The sequence below is a fragment of the Ostrea edulis genome, chromosome 4 (assembly GCF_947568905.1).
Source record: "Ostrea edulis chromosome 4, xbOstEdul1.1, whole genome shotgun sequence".
NCBI classification, from domain to species: domain Eukaryota; kingdom Metazoa; phylum Mollusca; class Bivalvia; order Ostreida; family Ostreidae; genus Ostrea; species Ostrea edulis.
The window spans coordinates 49,107,347-49,128,987 of record NC_079167.1 but is presented as its reverse complement, the minus strand read 5'-3'; the positions used below and the strand labels follow the sequence as shown (position 1 = coordinate 49,128,987).

Here is a 21,641-nt window from a genome sequence, read left to right as displayed (position 1 = left end):
TTGAACAAACTTGAATCCCCATCACTTAAGGATGATTTGTGCCAAGTTTGATTGAAATTAGCCCTCTGGTTCTGGAGAAGATAAAAATGTGAAAAGTTAAAGCCGTAAAGCCGCTGACGACAACAGATGACGAACATTTTGCTCAGTAAAGCTCACTTGAGCGTTCGGCTCAGGTGAGCTAAAAAGTGAGTTTATTTCACGTGTAGTGCTTCTTGCTAAATTATGCAATAACTAGTTATCATTGTGATGGCAAGCATCACAAAAAGAGCCTGCTTTATGGCATTATTTAAAGGACAGTCAAACTTGATCTGTAACCCATTGCATTCATGTATAAATCTTTGATTCAATAGCTGTGGGTATTGCCAAAAAAGTACAGAAAACTGTCAAATCCCTGAAATTTACTAAGTTCAAGGTCCATACCTCCTTCAAAAATAGGTCGACAAAGCCCAAACTCAAACTTGATCTGTAACGTATTGATATGTGTTTATGCATGTATATATACATGTATATTTCAATTCAATAGCTGCAGGAATATAAAAAAAAAAAACCAACCCAGAAAACTGTCAATGCGCATTCAAGGACGCACACACAGACTTATAACTAAAGGGCTCCAGCTTAAAGGTGAGACCTAAGTAAATCCCTCATGTACATACATATTTAGGAATCTACAGTAGACTAAAATAAACTTGACAAAAGAAAATACTACAAGAGGTTGAATATCCGAATTCATCTTTTGCAGCTTCCTAGCAGAGGTGAACTGTCTAAGGTCAAATCAACATCATTTGCTTCCGAGAAAGCTACATAACAAGGTCAATAAGATACGTTTAAAAAAAAGACATAATCTCTTTCCATTTTTAATAATTATTATTTACAACACTAATCAATCAATATATCATAATATTTCAACAATCTAATTAAAATCAGACTTCTTAGATCCGTGCCGTATACTTTGCGTAAGAAGATCTGACATAACCCGATTAGGGGGTCATGTTCATGTGAACTTTATGTTAGCCAATCAGCACGTCGGGTATGAAGTCATCGGTATTCACAATTCAAGGAAAATGGCTGCGATTGTTTGGTTTGAAAAAAAACCCATTGCAGCTAGAGGTGACGTCACAATGCACCGTTTATGTTGACTGGCGTTATATTCCTCGCGTTAATTAAGTAAACCATCTTGAAAACTATTCAAATCATACCCATTCCTATTCATACATAAATCGCAATTCACAATTAATTTAATTTGGGTGTATTTAATATCGTACATCTTGTTCTTTGTATGAACGGAATAGATTCGACATTATTGCGAAAGTTTAGAATTCCTTATGTGAGAACAACAATTTTATAGTGTGCAATAAACTTTGTGGGAAAGCGATTACTGCAACTTGTTTACGAATTGGCGGGAACCGCCTGAATAGCCATCATTGTCTGTATGGCGCAATCTGACTGGCTGATAGTTCTCATGAATATTCCAAGCAAAAGGTCATGTGGATATGACCCCCAATGGGGTTATTTCAGATCCTATTATAGCGATTGTGAGCGTATCCTAGGATCTAATTTTAATTAGATTGAATATTTCAACTAAATATCAGACAAAATTGAAACTATAGACTTTCATTTTTTTTGGAGCCATTGATTCCAGATAGTGTCATTCTAGTGTCCAGAGTTTCCAGCTGACTGCATTCAAGATGCCATTTGTGTAGATTTTTGGGAATTGCAGAGAATATTGAAAAGAAATTGAGTTTAATACTAGGAGAGAATTTTACACCAATACATCACTAAGCTCTTATTCAACAAAACTTTCATGCAACTTGGGTCTAGACACATAATCAATATATCGGTGGAAATAAAAGTTCACATATTTGATATTTTATGATGACAGCTGCGTGTGGTTATTGGTTAACCTTTAAGAAATTTGAGGTGCTGGTAGCCATAAACCAGGTACATTTGCATGTTTCTGGGAAGTGCTGGTTAACTAGTGTCAGAACCAGAATGATATACTTGCGTAACTGATGCTGAAGGATATAGTCTAAGCATTGATCCAAACTTCAATAACAGATCAAGTAATTGCATCTTATTCTAATCAACGCTTACGTAAGGTGTCAACTAGAAATCAATGCTGCACAAATTTATATGTCAAGGGGTCTTGCAAACTAATGCCCATGCTTGATGATCGGGTAAGAGAATGCAGATATTTGCATATTCATTAAAAACTCATGTAGGATTATATTGACCTAGTATGGATTTTCATACTCTGATTGAGTGCATCCTGCATAACATAAAATCACTATGTCAAAACTTCCAAAGAAGGAAACATTTGATGAAAATGTTCTGCTGCAGAAAAATAAATACATGCAAATGAAGTTGTTAATATCAGGTTGTGTTTTATATGGATAAATGAACGCTTTTCTGTCATGGATTGATGGAACGAGATCTTGACGATGAAGTAGGGGGCTTGAAGCCATGTAATAATTGTTTTCATCATGGCACCAATGTTTTAATGTTGTCTTTTTATCATTTTAACTGCTTCATCATTGTCAATGTTTCTGCAATTAAGTTCCCTCTCTATGTCATCTTTTCCACTGATATTTCTCTGAAGTCATATTATCATTGGTAATGTCCTCACAGCAAAATCTTTCTACAATAATTTTTTTCAGCATTTACATAAATTTTCTGTTGCTGGTAATGTAATTTCTGCAGGTTTTGCTGGGTTTAACCAGTTAAGAGGAAATAAATGAACTCTTCTAAATAGCTTAAGATGCAAAAATAAAACACATTCCACAGCAACAGACCATGAGGTCTACACATTTTCTTGGTGATGATTGTTCACAATTCATATAATTTTCAATGTCTCTTCCATAGTTTACACAAAAGGACTTTTGTTTTGTAAGTATCTGTGACTATATTATGTTGACCTCTTTCAAATTTTTCTTCAAAATGTCGAGTTGTCCTAATAGGACTGATAATGAATTCTGCTGGACACACCAAAATGAAGTACTGGCTGTAAAAAAGTGGGCTTTTTCTGAGTACTACTATTTTCCCCCACATTATTTAACTCTCTTGCACAAAAATCCATGCCAATCTCAATTTTATTTAAAAAATCTACATCACAAAGACTGGCATTGATTTTGAAAATTATAAAAAAAAAAATCCCTTTGTTTCCTTTAGTAAAACTGGTGTTACTTGATGTTGGTCCTAGTTTGTAGGTCCCAACATCATCTCATCATTTCTGAAGATCCTATGTCTCTATCAGTCCCGGTTCTACAGTTATACAAGTTTTTAATAATCAAGATCAAAGGTCAAGGACACTGGAGTCACTTGACCTTGTTACTAGTTTGTAAGTCCCATCATCCTCTCATCATTTCTGAAGATCCCAGATCCCTATCAGACCTGGTTCTGAAGTTATACAAGTTTATTATGTTCAAGGTCAAGGTCACTGAAATCACTCAACCTTGATATTAGTTTGTAGGTCACAACATCTTTTTGTCATTTCTGAAGATTCATTGTCTCTATTGGTCCAGGTTCTAAAGTAATATAACTTCACACCATGCTGTAATGTTTACAACCATAGTCCTTGCCACAAATTGCTGATAGTTCAAGATTTGTGAAGCTACTGTTATTTGTCTACGATATTTAACTTTCCTTTCAATTATTCCATTAGTAAAAAATTTTCGGTAATGAAAACTAGACAGGAATTTATCTATCGAGGTCATTTGAATTACCTATGAAATGTTGAATTGATCGATTTGAAGTAGTTAGGTATTGTCCGTATAATTTTCAAATGATCTAGGCCATATTTCAGTTGCATATACATGTTTCTTATCGGATTGCAATGATTGTTGTTCAGAGTGACACTGTGCTCAGGTTGCTTTCAATATAAAATGTGTAAGAACACATCTTTAAAAAATAGGGCACCATTAAACTGGTACATCAGGAATTTGAACAAGTAAGAAAGGATTATCCACAAAAGGATTTCATTGGAGTTGCAATAACAATGTATTTTGCATTTAAAAAATCTAAGTCCAAGGGCTGTAACTCCTTCAAAAATAAAGGGACAGCATTCCCCTTGTAATATGCACATCTAAACATTGTGATCTTTCTTTGTACTAAGTTTCATTGAAATACCCCAAAGGGTTTAAGAGTAGTTGCGAAGACAAGGTACTTGCATAAAATAAATTGCATGAAATAAATCGAAGTCCGAGGGCTCTAACTCCTTCAAGAATTGGGGTGCAGCATCCCCCTTGTAATATGCACACCTCCAAATTGTGATCTTTCTTTGTATCAAGTTTTATCAAAATCCCTCAAAGGATTTAGGAGGAGTTGCAAAGACAAGGTACTTGCATAAAATAAATCTAAGTCCAAGGGCCCTAACACCTTCAAAAATAGTGGTGCAGCATTCCCCTTGTAATATGTACATCTCCACATTGTGATCTTTCTTTCTACCATGCAAGTTTCATCAAAATCTAACTGCAATAATGTAGCCCTATCTGATTTTTTTTATTCTGACGTTTTCGGGATAGGGATATACAATTCCATAGGATCTCCGTAATGGTGCAAAATAATTTTATGAATAACCGATAATAAGCTCTGTGTATTAGTTCCAAATGTTGTTTATAACAAAAGGAGTAACAACTTTGAGCTTGGGCATGTCTAATAAAGGTGTTTTTCATTAAACAGCGTGTACAGCATGCAAAATTCTTCGTCTGCTCCATCATGCTTGTTATCGCGAGATCTCATAGGTGGATCTACTGAAAAACCTACACATTGACAATCTGCGCGAAAATGTAGTTACTCGAGCCACTCCGACAAAGAAAGGGAAATCATATGGTTGCAGAAATAATTTACACTCTGTTGTTCGTTTTGTAACTTGATATTAAATCTGAACCTTTTTAATACCGTCGAAATAGCTTTCGCCTCCGTACTTGTCCATTGATGCAAGTACTACCTTATATGGCATATGCAAATAACTTGACAATCGGAAGTTGAAACTTCAGTACATCAAACATGGCGCACAAATATGAATTGAGAAATTGAAATATATCAAAATTGTTGAAAACGGTAGAATAGAGCCCCACAAATCGTAAGTTGTGGGTTGTAAATTTATATATTGACTAAGAAACATAGAATATCATTTTATTTATGTAAAGAAAGTCAGCAAATGTTTATATAGAACGCATTTTTATGCGGGCGTATAAAAAGAATATTGTAAGGTTGCTGGGAAAATATGTTGGCCCTTTAGGAAGTAGAGTTATAAGAAGTTTTATTATCATTATTTGTTTTTTTCTTCTATTTGATGCATGAACGTCCAGTGGAATTCACTTTCATTGTAGTTAGGTAGTAGACGTCCAGTGGAATTCACTTTCATTGTAGTTAGGTAGTAGAGCAAATGTAGAAAACTTGGTGAAAAAAACTTTGTTCATTTTGTGATGTGTATATCTGCTATAAAATTGCACAGCATATTAAGAAAAAATGTAAAAGTGAAAGAGTATTTTCTAATAAGTAAGAATTATTAATGCTTGCCTAGGATAAATTTTTGCAAAAAATTAATATTTGAGAGGTGCACACAGGTTTTGATTATTAGGGAAAAGTTCATTGAAAAATGAATGAATTCAAAAGGTGAACCATCACCTTCAAGAGTTGAAAAATTCAAGAATATGATTTGCAAGACTTGAACAATTCAAGGGATGAAATATTAATTAACAAGATTTTGCAGGAGTAGAATAAATCAAGAGTTTTAATGTCATGATTTAACATACAAGAACAGATGGCAATGTATACTTCTTACTTACTTTTATCCTTTTGACATTTTCTTTGAATTTTATAGACTTTTTTACATTCTAAAAATTCTTGAACAAATCACACAGGTTTTTGAGACATGAGAGCTTTTAACTAAGAGTTGAGTTGACATGTTTATTGGTAGATTTAGTTCCAAAGATGTCAGAAGATTAAGTGGGTTGGAGCAAATTTGGGAAACAACAATTGTGTAAAACATTAAAATATCTGGAAGATAAAATTTGTTACTTCAGAAATTTTACATTACAAAAATTGTAAAACAGAAGCAAATCCTTAAAATATTTGAAAACGGACTTCATTATACTATTTCATGAAAACAAACATCAGTCAGAATTTCAAATCATACATGGGTAGAAGTTTTTCCCTATACTGTATTGATAAAACCACAAAGTATTTATTGTTTTTCCATGTTATTTTTGTTTCGCTTAACTTGAATACACAAAAATAATATGAATGCACAACAGGAGGAATTTCTAATTTGGCCCATTCTTTAAAGGATCCTGGGGCTGTTTCAAAGTTCCGATTAAAGAATGCAGAGGTTGACAATGATACATAAATGTGCACAGACAGAGCTTGGGTTATAACCTGTAATTATTTCTTTTGATTGAAGTTTTACAGTGAAGAAATACTAGGAGCTGCAATACTCTGATTGAATGCTGTACCTGTGGCAATAGCAAGAGCTATTTGTGAAACATATATATGTACATGTATCATTGCAAAGGTCTTGCCTATGCCCTCTCCCTGTTAAAAAGTTATATGCAATATTAATGAGTCAGAGATCAATGCCAAAGCCAAAAAGTAATCAACTTTGCAATGTTGGAGAGGTCTTGTTACATGAATGGGATACATTTTTCACCATGCAGTATGAGTTATTTCCCTTGAATACAGGATCGCACAAAACATGTTGTGGTCCTCAATCAGAGCATCAATATAAAGAATACTGTTAGATAGAAAATTTACTATATCTGATTGTAATTATGTGCCAGTAAAGGAATTTTTCTAGGAATTAAATGTCTCAAAAATAATATGATGTACAATAATATTACTTACTGATTATATTTTTGTGTCCCTTGTGGGATTTTTTCAAAGGCAATGTTGGGTTATGACGTAACAAAATACATGTATGTAAATATTAGTCTTAGATTTCTTTAGATCAGGATGTCTTTAGCATGAAAGGTGAAGATAATGAACAGTGATCAATCTCATAACTCCTATAAGCAATACAAAATAGATAGTTGGGCAAACATGGACCCCTGGACACAACAGAGGTGGGATCAGGTGCCTAGGAGGAGTAAGCATCCCTTGTTGACCGGTCACACCCGCCATGAGCCCTATATCCTGATCAGGTAAACAGAGTTATCCGTAGTCAAAATCAGTCTGCAAAGAACGGCCTAACATGTCAGACAGCATTTGACTCAATGAAAGGTTGTATTGACGAATTAGATCGTTATAACGACCATAGAATTTGCAAAATGCTGACTTCAGTTGAGACTGTTGAAACCCCTGTACCATCGACTTGTTTGTCAGTAGCTTGCCTCAATTTAAAAACTGACCATACACAAACAAGCTCTTGCGTATCGAATCAGTTGAGAGATATAAACACCATATGTAGGTGATAATGGAATATTGCTACATAAATATATAATATAATATCAGCAATTCTTCATTATCAATTCTAATCAATATTTTTGACTACCAAAATACAAATAGATATGCCTGATATTACATGTGACCAACACATGTTTATCATTGACTTGTTATCGTTTCACACTGTGAACAAAAATATGTACATCAGGCTCCATGGCCATAAAATGAGCTCATTTTTTTTATTATCTAAGTTTCACTTTCATGAAATGAACATACAGTGAAAAAGCGAGACAGAGATCAAAAGTGAGCTTGTCTAAGCTCTATTGCCCCAGAGCCAGGTGTCAGAACATGTTAATCACATCGAATCTGTATCTCTAATGTACCAGTAATCTCTCTGTTGAAAACTTTTTTTTCATGTGAGATCCAATTTTTTGAAAATTAATTTTTGTGTAAATCAACTTACATTGCACAGCTTGACCTGCATTGCAATTACTCAAATATACACTAAAATAATTATTAGGAATGTAGCAATACCCCCTCCCCATTTCAACATAGTACTTTTTTCTTTATTGTTACGTGTATAAAGTTGGTTTTTCACTCCTTTTTTTAATTAGTATTAGTGAACTGTTGTGGAAATGTAAAATTCAACTAATGAATTGAATAGATGGATCAACCCTAGCCTCTCTTCCCTAAGGATATAAGATTTTTGTTTTTAAAATTTGCTTGTCAAGAATTTTCAGACAATTGTGAAGTCAACTTCTTCTCTGGCTGCCCCCACCCCCCTTTAAAAATGCTGCTACATGCCTGATCATATATTTATATAATCACATGTTTTCATTGTGCTTTTATTTCCATGTTTTTGTTGTTGTTTTTTGGGGTTTATTTTCTTCACAGATTACTTCTGAAATTCTTGGTATCATAACTTGGACAGAAATTCATATCAAATACGACTGTAACACCCCCCTTTTCTCCCACCCTACAAATTCAACGAAATGTACATTTTAAAGCGTTCTCCATAAAATTGAAGAGACTAAACCTTATTTTCATCATATATACAATACAACCTGTATAAAACTCAGCATAATAAAGAATTTGGCACCGTAAGCTTTACTATACAACATTGTTGATATGAGGGCCCCTAACCTCCAGTGTAAGGGGAGTTACTGTAAAAATGTAGGCCATTACACCCAGTACATATATCGAAACTCTCTTCAAAAAATACATGCAATGCTAAGTTTTCAATCATGTGGACCAAAGGTCAATGTTAAAATATCATGATACATGACATTTTGTTGGAAAGCTTTTGTCACAAGCAGTACAAGTACTGTATACTAAAGTTACCTTTCTCATAGTTTAAAATCAAGTGGATTGCAGGCAGACTTTCAAAGTCATAGAATGTGGCACTGTTGGAAAGGTCTTATCAAAATAATTGAACCCACTAAAAATCTAAGCTCACTGATGATTAGTTTAAAAGGCAAGCATGATCCAGAGGTGAGGAGACACTAGGGTCACCAGGGGTCCAACCCAACACCTCCACCCCTCAGGATCAAACCCCTCCCAACATCCCTCCTCCCCTAAGATAGGTAAAAAAAAAAAAAAAGCATACTTTTACCCAAGTTTATGCAGTGCTAGTAGTAAAATACTATAGATGTCGGACCCTAAAATAGGATTTGGAAACCCATAGAAAATAACCAAGGGGGAAATGTCTGGATCTGCATGAAACCATTGTTAAAGTTTCTGATAAGTGTGTCAAAGGTAATTTTCAAGGTCATACAGCTTTCAATCAACATGGTATCATTGGAATGGTATTTTCACAAGGTTAATACACCCACTAAATAAAAGCTAAACACAATGTAAAGTTATTTGCCACAAACAGGAGTACAGGACATGCACTATATGTTACCAAGTCTTAGTGGTGACATAAGAATCCGACAAAATATGGCTGCAAGAACAAGTGAGACATAAGACTTAGCTGTTTTGTTTTTTTGATTTCTAATTATGTAAGGAATAACTATCTTCTCATTTGTTATTTGAGACCCAATGCTGATTTACAGGTCACAAACTGAGTTTTGCTGGTGACACGTCAGCGGAGCTGGTAAAACGGACATTAACATTAACAGTCTCAAAAAACAAGACGATGCATTTTGCTTCATGTTTATGTCTCATTTTGTTGAGTTTTGCCTTTTTTGTTAATTGAAATGTTTACATTTGACGTTTTATTTTTGCATCATTCTATTTAGCTGCAGAATTGTAGCTCTCTGAAAAAATATTGGGACAGATCTGTCAGAGAGCTACAGTTCAGCAGCTACATTCTATTATGACATCACAATGGAAAGCTTTCCATCTTGTTAATGCTCGTTTAATAGCCACATACATCATTGCAATAGCCAATCAAAACACAAATTACAAAACAGTACCATTAGAATGATTAATTCAGTTTCAGCATGTCATACCTCGTAAGATCCTGGGGCAGGGCCTTCTGACTTGATTTCCTTGAAGCGCTTTTCTTTAGTGACAATCAGCCCTCCCTTCTTGGTAACGCCTTCTTTAGACTCATAAGCTCCTGGACCTACAATTTAGAATAAACACTCTAAGATGTACACATTACCGGACTCTCCTATTGTTAGTTTTGTAATAAATGGTCTGACTATCTATATAAAACATGATACTGGTAGATGGAAAACAATATTGACAGTCCAACATGATTCGATGGAATTGTCTATCAATATCATTTTAACAGAATTCTACTTTATCTAGTATGATCAATGATTTTTATAAGAAATTCAGTAGGAAGAAAAACCTGTCAGCATTGCAAACAGTATGAACAGGGTTTTTGTGCATTATATGTTTTGTTTGACCTCTGGTCTGTGACCTTTAAGGACATTTTGGTCCTTCAAGGTTCAATAAAACATATTGCCCCTCTGATCCAGTCAACCTGTAAAAGCACATGCATTACACTGTATACTATTAAGGCAACATACAACACTGCTTCCAATAAATTTCATATCGTGCAATCTATGGACTTGTGTGCCAATGTGTAATAAAACCATTCTCTGACTGATCTTTCAAAAGCAAATTCCTGAATTTTATAACTCTATAAGAACATGTTGAACAAATGATGATAAATATTCAATAGAACAATTAATGTCCAGTGTGTTCAGAAAAATGCTTTGTATTCCATTGCTGTTCACTCTCCATCATCTATCACCTCCATTGCTGACACAGAGATTTATGAAGACTTTTTCCATTGCACCATGTGCCAAATCAATTTATTCTTGGTAAGCCTACACTAAATTCATTTGGGATATGAGATTTTTATGGAGTCCCCATCTTCTATTTGAATTGAGAAGTCTTAAAACCTTTTGGTTTTACATGGCTTTTTTATGGTCATAACAAATTCCTTTTTTTGTTCAACAAGATATTTATTTACATGTTTCCTTTCAAAAACCTATCTAATTCCATTTCTTTGGGTACAAATAATTACTGTTTTGCAGAAAAATCTTGTTTTATTGGTGCAAATCAAAATGCAGTATTCATTAAGTCATTTCCTTTACTGCTTTTGAAAAGTTTTAATACCTGGGGTCTTTACAGGCAAGTGCAATGCATACATTTTTTAAGGAGACTATTTTGTATTTAACACCTTAAAACAAAATTCTTTTTAAGATATACGATGCTAATTTAACAGAGAGCTGAAAGCAGCATCAAGTTCTGGCATTGTAATTGTACATTTGTGACAAAAACATGAAGCCATTCAAATGAGAAAAAGAAAATCTACATATGATTACGTATTTTGAAATGTGTGATACTATGACAGCTATGTTCCACATGATTCATACACGTATGTTATTCCAACAATATTGCAGCAGTCATTTACAGCATGTTAGCAATTACTCCTGGACGGGGATACAAGTTCCTAGTCACTACCTAAAGCCATGTATCTACAAACCATACTGACCTTTCTCCACCCTTCATGACATGGAAAGCAACGATGAAAGGCAAGATAAAAGCATGATAGCATTCCTATCAAAGTCTACAGATGAAATTACTTAGCTAAGATAATCATTTGATTAGTAAACAGAATTGTTTCCTTGCTGGGGAAAATAATGGCTCTTGCAATACACCTACAATTGTTTAGAGCAAAACCAGGCCATTAATCCATGTCTATTCACCCCTACATTTACCATGGAAGAACATGTTTTATAAAAACATATCAAAGATAAGGTTAAATGGTGCTTTCCAGATTATAGGTATTTGACATTTTTTAATGTTATCAAAAGTGCTTTTGATCTGACGTGAAACTGACCTTGTGCTGCATTAACTCTGCCACATGACAATATTTCTTCTGGTAATGATCCACTTATTACCAGCAAATTAAGGAATTGATGTGCATTTCAACTGGCATAAGCTTAATATCAAATATCCATGTTTTGTTAGAAAATACCGAAACTTCATGTTACAACTAATATTTTCATTAAAACATATTTGATATAAGAAAACAGAAATGATATACAACTGTAATTCTCTTATACAGTGAAATACATAATCTTATGCAGATTTACTTTTCTTCACGAATGGCTTCATCTTTATGACACAACTGAATTCAGTATTCATTTTCTAATTAACAGTGTATTAATAAACAATTCTTTACTTTTTTTCAAAGTCAATATGATACTTTAGCTACCCTTAAAGTACAACAATAATGTGGTCCGAGCGAGGTGAATATTGTACTTTGAGGGTAGCTAGAGCATTCACTCAATATTGACCTAGAAAATGTTGTTAAATGTTTTTATCATATGATTGAATAATTTAAAATCATTGAAACTGGATACTAAAGTTTACAAAATGATGCCTGGTTGACCATCTTTGTTCACAGCTAGTGTGCAAGATCTAGTCAAAAGTGATTAGAGATGCAAGTTTTCATTGGACAACCAAAAAAAATAACCAGTGGTATTAATTTGGGAATTCTCAATTTACTTTTGGTTTAATGTTGAAAAATTCAATGTTATATTTTTTGTAGTGTATGCTGAACCTCAGCCAATTAGAAAGTTCAGAATTATATCACTTCATGCAGACTTCAAAATTTTGAAAGAGACTAAAATTTTCAATAATGGTGGAATATTAGTCTTGATAGGGAATAAGAGTTCTACAGTTCTTATTTAACTAAATTGTCTGAATTCATAGCAGATGTTGAATACCAAGTTACTGATTAAATTTACAATAGAATCAAATAAAACTGATTATGCATTTGATATAATTCATGCTGATAATTTGTGTTGCAGCTGCAAAAAGAAGCAAAAATATTCTGGAGGGAATTTTCTATTTCAGACGATTACAGAACAATATGGGTCATGGCTGCAGTGAACTTCAAGTACCTATACCTCTCAGAACTTTCTAATTCTCTTATGTCACTTTCAATGTTACCATTCCAAGCATTCGTCATCTAGAAGTTTAATTACCAGGACCATAAGTTCAAGTTTTACACAACTTGTAGACTAGTTTGACAGAATTCCACAGAGAAAAATCACAAAGAAAAGAAACCATTTGATGCTGAACAGAAAACACTTTACATGAAATAATGCACAAGTGTTGTTTTAGCCTTGTTCCTCTTTAATTTCAAAGCAGCCATGTAATTTGGTTCATGTAATTTTCTACAGGGTTATAAGCCAATCCCAAAGACAAGTGGGATGAGAAATTGGGCATCCCTATCTATTTGTGGTAGGTTTCACATTTTATTTGGCCTGACAAGAACAATAGCTTTAGAGTAAATTGTTTGTCTGCCAAGGTAGTTATTATTGTCCTGTTGTACTTCAAATTGTTTGGAGTTTCAAAGAACTTTTGCCAGATCTACAAATGTCTAGTCTAGAAGCTCATAATATACATTTAACAGTTGAAAGCCAACAAATAATGGGTTCAATCTCTAGTTAAAAGGTTTTATAGTTTAAATACTTTCAGAATCAAGCTTTTAACCATAATAAACTGTTCCATGATCAAGATGCTTCAAACAGACTGTAAGACTGCATTTTTGACCATCAATTCTCTCTGGTGAAAATTTATACTTTAAAACATAATTGGACATCTTTGAACATATGCTAATCTAATAATTATGATAAAACAGGGTTAAAGGGGAACCAGACTAGTGACAACCTTAAGATAACAGTGATGTATCTGGCAAATAATTGCAAAACTTGTACCATTAAATTGTAAAAAATGGTTACTACTGGCCATTTTGATGAATATCAGTAAAAAGAATTACCACCTTCATTTCTTGAAAAACTCTATTAATCCATTGATGTATCAGTGATTCCTGATCAACTCTCACTTCAAAAACTATGTGAACTTTCACCATTTCAGAGGCAGCAAATAAATCTTTGGTAACCGGATTTCGTTTAACAAAGTCTGGCAAATCTCAGAGGATGGGTATACTATCTAAAATACATATGTATACTCGGAGATAAATGTGACTTGTGGATTTTCTGTCAACAAAGAAACCATGTAAAACAAAGCAGACATCTGGACTACTTATCAAGCCAGATAAAACCTCTCAGAAAAATAGGCTGTCAAAATTTTCAGCTAAAACCAGCAACATAATTAGTGGTCATTAAGAAACGGAAGAAACATACTATAAACATACACCACCAGGTCTGGCAAATTTAGAAAAATCTAAGATGGCCAAGGACCCCTTACACAAAGGCCAGGGAAAAATGAAAACATGAAAGAGCTTTTAGTCATAATTTGTGCAATGTTCATCATGGGTCTTTAGTATGCATGGAATCAAATTATTCAATTCAGACAAAACATTCAATCTGCTCAGAACATACTGCCAGTGGTTGTGTATAGTTAACAGTGTTTAGTCAAGGTCAAAACCATAAAGCATTGAGTTTTGTTTCCAGAAAAATGAAGATATGCATTTAAAGTTTTATTCAAGATATAATGAAACTTTAACAGACTAGAGTTGCCTAGAGTTGTGATGTGGTTGTTGCTGACACTAATGTGGGAAATTGATTTTTTACAGCTACACCTTTTTTCATATTTGCCAATTTATAACTATTACTCATTTTCAAGGAATTATCTCAGCATTCAAATATCGTGTTCAGTTGATAAAAACAATTAAAAAATCATTTTTACCAGAAATATGCATATTTACACACTGCATTTGAGATAATTATTTTGATTAAAAAATCTTTATGCTCTTCTGACACATGACGTGCTATATAATCCCTGATAAGACCTGATTTATGCAGAAAGCTCTAAGTCCAACAAGCAAAAATTGCTCACATTGCTTTCTTGAATCCTCTGCTTTTCTTTATACATTATTGCTGTGAAATGTCATCAGGCCCCAAGAGCACTTAATAAAATATATGTACACAAATGACCTTAGGTATGGCTCTAGTGGTTGGAAAATCTCACCTTTGACCTGGAACAACACTAAATGCTGTAAAAATCCCTAAAGACACTACATACTGATGGAAAGGACTAATGAGCAACATGAACTTGCAATCTTTTTGACAACATTTATTTTCTGTTACCTTCAATATGCAAATAAAGATATATTGGGTGACAACAGTCCCCTTCCCCATTTTTGATAGTAGTAATGAATGGGAAGAATGTATAAGCTTAAAGTTCTGAATATTGACCATTGACCCTATGTATTGAATGACGACCCCCCCCCCCCCCCCATCAAACTCTGGACAAAAATTTTTTCGAGATAGACTTTGATGAACACCCCCACCCTCCATGATCTATTATTTTGATGTTTGTGATGAAAATAACATGTGGTGGTTTTGTTTTGGGCTTTTATAATTATCATATTTTTTTTTTTATGTGTGTTATGAATTTTAGACATGTTAACTCTGGCTCCCCCCCCCCCCCCTTCTCCTCCTCTTTTGGAACATGATGCTACATGCCTGATGAGAGAACAATTTTAATATGGTTTTCTATAATTTCTCTGCTTTAAATCATAAGATCTTCTAAATACAACTATATAAATTGTTACATAAAGAGACATCAAAAGAATTTGGACTCTACATTCAGATCAAAATGAAGAGACAAGTATTTCATTTTGATTGAACACTTGTCTGAAACAGAAGCCAATCCTAGATGATCCATATTAATTCATACGCAGGTAAATTTATCATGACTTTTTTATGTGGCCTGAACTCTGTAGACATAATGTTCTACATGCCTCAATTTAGGAAAATAACATTGTCCAAATGTATCATCACTAAAAGATATCTATCTTGTGGCTAATGCATCAACCCACAACCAACCTTGTTTTATCAAATTGTTAATAGGTGGAGTTTTTATGTCATTCAGAAAACAACTGATCATACCACAGTAATTATTAATCTTTAGTCATATTAACAAGACATTTTTTGAAAGTTTCATTTACTTCAAATTGTGAAAATAGGTGATACATGTATGCCATGTGTCTCGATAGCAAAACTTGTAATAAATGACAATTGAACTACTTAGTCACGATGCTGTTAAGACCTTCTTATTCTTCTTTCTTTTTTTTAGGCTTGTCAGAATCAAGACATACAGAGCTGGCCAAGGGAAGTGCACTGCCAACATACAAGATTGCAGAGATGACTTAATTCAAGTGATTTCACACGTTTTACTTCAATCAAAATATAAAGGACCTACCTTTCATTGTTCAAAGGATATATCCAGGGTTGATTTTTTTTGTTGAAAAATAATTCAAAGGTCATGAGTCAAATACTTTAACACATGCTTAATACCTTTCTTTCATGGGGTCTTACAAGAAGAAATGAACTCTGGGTGTAAGTTATGGAGATTTACTATACAACTCCAATTATGATGATGATCGACCTAAACTGAAACATTTGCACCACAAATTCTCTCACACACCTTACACATTAATTAAGCAATGAATTATGAAAGTGAATTTAACAGGCTGCAATGAATAAAATACATACTGGTATAACACCTGCCAATTCAATTAAGTGATTGTCACACTGTGACAAAACCTCAAAAGGTAGGGGCAAGTTCAAGGTCAGAATTTTGGATCATTGGTAAAGTGTAGTCATAATTTTAATATACATGCTAAATCAGAGCCTTGGTTTATCCATTATGTTTCAAAACATATGGTGGGTGAGGATGCAGTTTTTGAAAAGTGGGTAAAGTCAATGTGAAGGTCACAAGATTTTAAAAGCTTTGGTATTATTCAAAAGATTTTGACACAAGGGATAAAGAATCATTTAAATAAAATATTTTATCTTGAGAAATGACACTAATAATGCCAACATTGGTTAGGGGATGACATTAGCTCTACGCATATTAATCCTATAGAGCCCAATCCCAGTCTCAGGATAAACGATTGACTACTAACTAAACTATATACTAAAACTTTTTAACTACAAAGCCATAAACAATTTCTTCACTCTTTATGTAAGTTTCATTTTTGTAACCTTTAAAGTTCTCTCACACAAATTATGATACATGTATTAAGAATTTTACAGTCAAATCAAAGTTTGTGTGAATTTTTATTTTCGTAGTCTTACATATTAAATGTCCAGGAGTGTTGTTGCTACTGTTGAAATTTGTCAATTTTTGAAAATTTGTTTATGCTAGTGATCTGCAATTTACCATAACTGAATCTGACATTCCAGCCAAAATATGTTTTAATTCATTAAATGAAATTTTACAAGTTTCACTTAAAAATGAGTGAAGAATTTGAAGAACTCGGTAGTACACACGCATGACTCATAACCTAACCCATTTACTAATAAAAAGAAATACAAATTCATTTATTCTTCAGTTGAATATTTTCCATGAATATTCAATTCAGGCATTATTTTTACATATACGAAGACAAGCCTTGGTTTTAAAACATTAGTTATCGATGAGAAATTCTGATGGTTTTATTTTAATATTAACACAGGGAAGATAACTCTTACAATGTAATAATCATTTTGTAATCAACTTGCAAACCATGGCCCGAGAATTATAAGAACCATGACCAGGAGTATGTGACTGTCTCTTGTTTATGACCCCGCTTAATATACAAAAAGAGTTCAATACAGTCCGCAAATTTAGGCCTTTGTATAATGAACTTGTTATGGAACTATACAATGTGAAATGCATGAATATTATATTAGGTTTAATTGTTTGCTTTCTCTTTGCAACAAATTTAATAAAAATATGAATTGCTGTTTGTCTTATAAAACTTTTTCTAAAATCTGAAGTGTGAAAATCACATGGGAGAATATTTTACCTACCTATACCCATAGGATATACTGCTGAACTATAAGGAGGAACAATTTAAGCACAATCTTAATATTGGCCTTCAATGTCCCCTCTTATAGAGATCAGCGATTCTCACTTTGCTATCAAGTGCTTCAGCAAAGGAATGGTCACTAACCGTTTTCAAGTCTTGGGATTGATCCATATTAAAGTGCTTCTGAGATTCTGTTAGTTTATAGTTTCTGTGTACATACTCCAATTCGGAAATGAACTATTTCATACATCGTGGTTCTAAAGTCAAGTAGTGCAGAGAGAATTGTTCAATCACCCCCTATTTACGGAGCTCTTGGATGTCTTACACAATCATGGTAGTGGAGTACTACACCATTGGATCTACTTCCACATCAGTCTTAATTCAATAAACCACCAACAAAAATATCTACAATCTGCCAATTCCTTCCAAACTTCCTGCATCATCCAATTCTGGAATTTTTCTGTTTCGCTCATCTCAGCCCATTTATTCCCCATAATTTGATCTTTCATGATGGTAAGCGATAATTCTTTGGTGAATTATCAGATTCTTTGTATGTAAGAGTTTGATTAGATTGTCAATTGCCCATATAACTATATTAGGAAAAAATTCTATACCTTAATCTACAAAGTAATGAATTATGTTATGCAATATTTCATTTAATTAGGGGAATGCCAAATATTTTGTGGTAATTTCTTAAAAGTAATGAATTGGAAGTATTGAATTAAAAAAAATTCAGTTATGGCATAAATGTGTATTCACTAGGGTAAAAAACAAACTTTCTGTCAAAACTATTTATGAAAATGATGCATAGAAATAAACAATTCATGACAAATACCAGAAAAACCATTCCATGAAGTTTGTGAAACACAAGATTTATGCAAAATATTCATTTCTCTATTTACAGGACAGTATATATTCTGAAAACCCAAACATTGAATCATTTGAAACACATGTACCTGATATGTTTTATTTTCAACTATCGATAAAAAAAATCTTGATACACATTATGAAGTATGGGTTTTAACATTTATTACTACAGTTTTCTTTTCATAAAATGTTAATCTTTGACATTTTAACAGCGTCAAAGGTACGTGAAGGATACATGTCACCCTGTCATCAACACTAACAGACATGTCATGTATCAGCAACATTACTGACCAAATCTTGCACTATACATACATACATACATACATATATATATACATATATATGTCAAGTAGTGCATAGAGAATTGTTCAATCGTGATCCCCTATTTACAGAGCTCTTGGATGTCTTACACAATCATGGTAGTGGAGTACTACACCATACAGTATATACAAATATATATACATATATATATATATAAAATCTGATATTTAATATAATTGCTAGGTGGTCCATATAGACACACTTTGTCTACATGAGGTTAATCAACCAAGAAGCACATATTCCCACAATCTTAAAACCAAATTAGATTAATCAAAAATTATGAGCAGAAAATCCCAATCTTGCAAAATCTAGTAATGTAACTTAGATTAGACAGGATGTAGATAAAACTGACTTCTGACAGAGCAAGGATTTTACATAAAACCAAATTTTCCCTGAAGGTTCCCTCCGACTAATTTGGTAATTGACAGAATGAATCTTGAGAATTCCACAAATATTGAAAATGTACTGTTAATAAGGAGAAGACAATTCTTAATTAGAGCAGTAATTTTACATTCTAGCTGTTTTCCCTTGCTGGAGATGCAGTGTATAATAATAACATTGCACTCAATAGTCTGGGGTGCTAAAATTGGTCAAGGACTCTAATCAATTCGACCTGCTGATATGGGATCTAACAGTCTTAACTCTATTCAAGGTGGATCTAAAATATTACCTGGAAAGTCTGCTTCAGTATTGGAGCTGACCATATCCCTGGGTGGGGCAAATCTGGAGGCTGCAGAGAGAAATGAGCCATGCTTCCTCTTAGCCTCATCTGTCCTAGGCTTGGTCTTCTCAGTGTTAAGTTGAGAAAGCTGATATGACTTGGCAACTTCATAGGACCCAGGTGGGGGCATCTCCTAAAATCATGTGTAATAAGAATAGAGTATTACAAAAGGAAAAGGACAGTGTTAATATGATGCCAGTTCTCGTTTTACATCCACATAATTTCTTAACTTTCGACCACAGTACATGCAATAATCTAATGGTCAAGACACACATTGACACAACATAAACATATCAAAAGTGCTGTAATGTGTAAATGGTGTAAGTGTGCATCTTTAAAACAAGATCCCCTTATAACTAGTTCCGATGATTCTGTCATAAGCAATCTTTGTGCCAAGTGCATGCTGCTTATATTTTTGAAAAGTTTTAATCATAACTCTTTATTCATTGATATTTACAAATAATAAAAATTCCAAACCTAAAGCTCTGCAATGGATACATCAATTTAAAAAATTGCCATTGCACGTGTTCAACATTGCATAATCCCACAAAAGATGTTTATAATTTTCCAGTTTTCTTAGTTGATACAGTATAAATGTATGAATTGGCCCTTAACCTAAACCAGTAGTCCTTAGCAGAAACAGCTTCAAAAGAAACCAGCAAAAAAAGAGGGCACTTGAAGGAGATGGTTTAATCCCACTCAGACGTTTCGAGATTACACAACCCTCCAGCACTGAGTGTACCTCATCTAGTGATCAATAATGGATAAAAATGACCAAAACATAATTTGCAAACAAAACACAATTATATAAGAACATATAAACTGGTTGCCTAATATTTAGGGTCCTATGAGTTTGTTGAAGAAAACTTTATAATGAAGTGCCTTGACCATGCAACTTGTACATTAGTGAGTTTGGCAGTAGAAGGGAAATTGTCATCTTGAAAAACAAACTCAACTTGATATGCATTAAATTTTCATTGGGCGGAGTGGTTTGTGTACAAAATTTTGTCAAACTATCCCCATGTGTCTTGTGTGTATTTTAATTTTGCTGTTTAAAAGTACATGGGCACAGGACTGATAAGAAGTTCCATCATTTTATATTTGCTTAAAAATCTGCTTGAACACGGTCAACATATACATTTCACACAAAGACTTGATATGTCTGTTTTTAAAACTTTTTTAATTTTGATTTTATCGTTACTTATCTGGTGATGTTCTATTTGATCACTGACTTATCCTTCCATAAACGTTGAAGAAAATACTGACTAGATTGTTAGAGTATTTCAATGGTTGAAGCTCCTAGATAACATAAGGTTTTATGGTTTTTACAGTGCTAAGATGTGTCAAGATTTCAAAATAAACTTGAAAATTTACAGTATCATGGCTACAATACAAATTTGTATCTTTCATCAAGGTCTAAAAAAAAAAGAGATTGCCTAGTCATAAAAAATACAAGAGCATAAAAATTGGTTACACAAAAGTCTGACGATATCGTTTTTCAGAAGTTAGGAAATAACCCAATTGTCTGCCACTGCAACCCAGCTTTCTTGTCAATTAGCACCTTCAGGAATCATTTACTATTGCAACAAATAACAAGCCAAATTTGATCACAAGATGGGGCACTTTTTAAAAACTTTTTGCTAAATGCCATAAAATATCATCCCCATGGAGAAGAGATACCTATAGCAACATCTTCACTGATTACATAACGTATACTATTAGGACAGCAGCAATTTGTCTCAAATTCCACCCAAAATAAATAGGAGAAGGCTCCATGATTCATAGATATTGCATAATCAAATTTCACAGAATTAAAAGAAACAATACATAGAACATTTCCCAGCTATCAGTAAAACTGAGTCATTTTCCCAAGAAAATACATATTTATGAAATGTCAAGATTGGGGGCACTTGATCGTGCTATCTAGATTTTTTTTAAAGCATTGGCTGTGAAGAGATTACAGCAGTTGAGATGTTACTCATTGTAAATTATACAAAGCCTACATTGTAAAAATATTTTACATGTACAGTGTACTTATATTCTGGTAAATCAAAAGACAAATTTCAACTACTGGGCTACTGGTCATCACTTAGAGTGAGAAGTGAACATAGTATCTAA

The 21,641-nt window shown here is 33.4% G+C and overlaps 1 protein-coding gene across 1 annotated transcript in view; it reads right to left on the bottom strand.

Annotated features, from left to right (window-relative positions):
• The window catches only part of LOC125670249 (sperm-tail PG-rich repeat-containing protein 2-like), a 52,728-nt gene that overhangs the window by 12,324 nt on the left and 18,763 nt on the right, over positions 1–21,641 (bottom strand). The window contains exons 10-11 of the mRNA XM_048905325.2: positions 19,473–19,656; positions 9,831–9,946 (exon numbers count right to left, since the gene is read on the bottom strand). Of these exons, the coding sequence (XP_048761282.2) occupies positions 9,831–9,946; positions 19,473–19,656 (300 nt within the window). The remainder of the gene's footprint in view (positions 1–9,830; positions 9,947–19,472; positions 19,657–21,641) is intronic.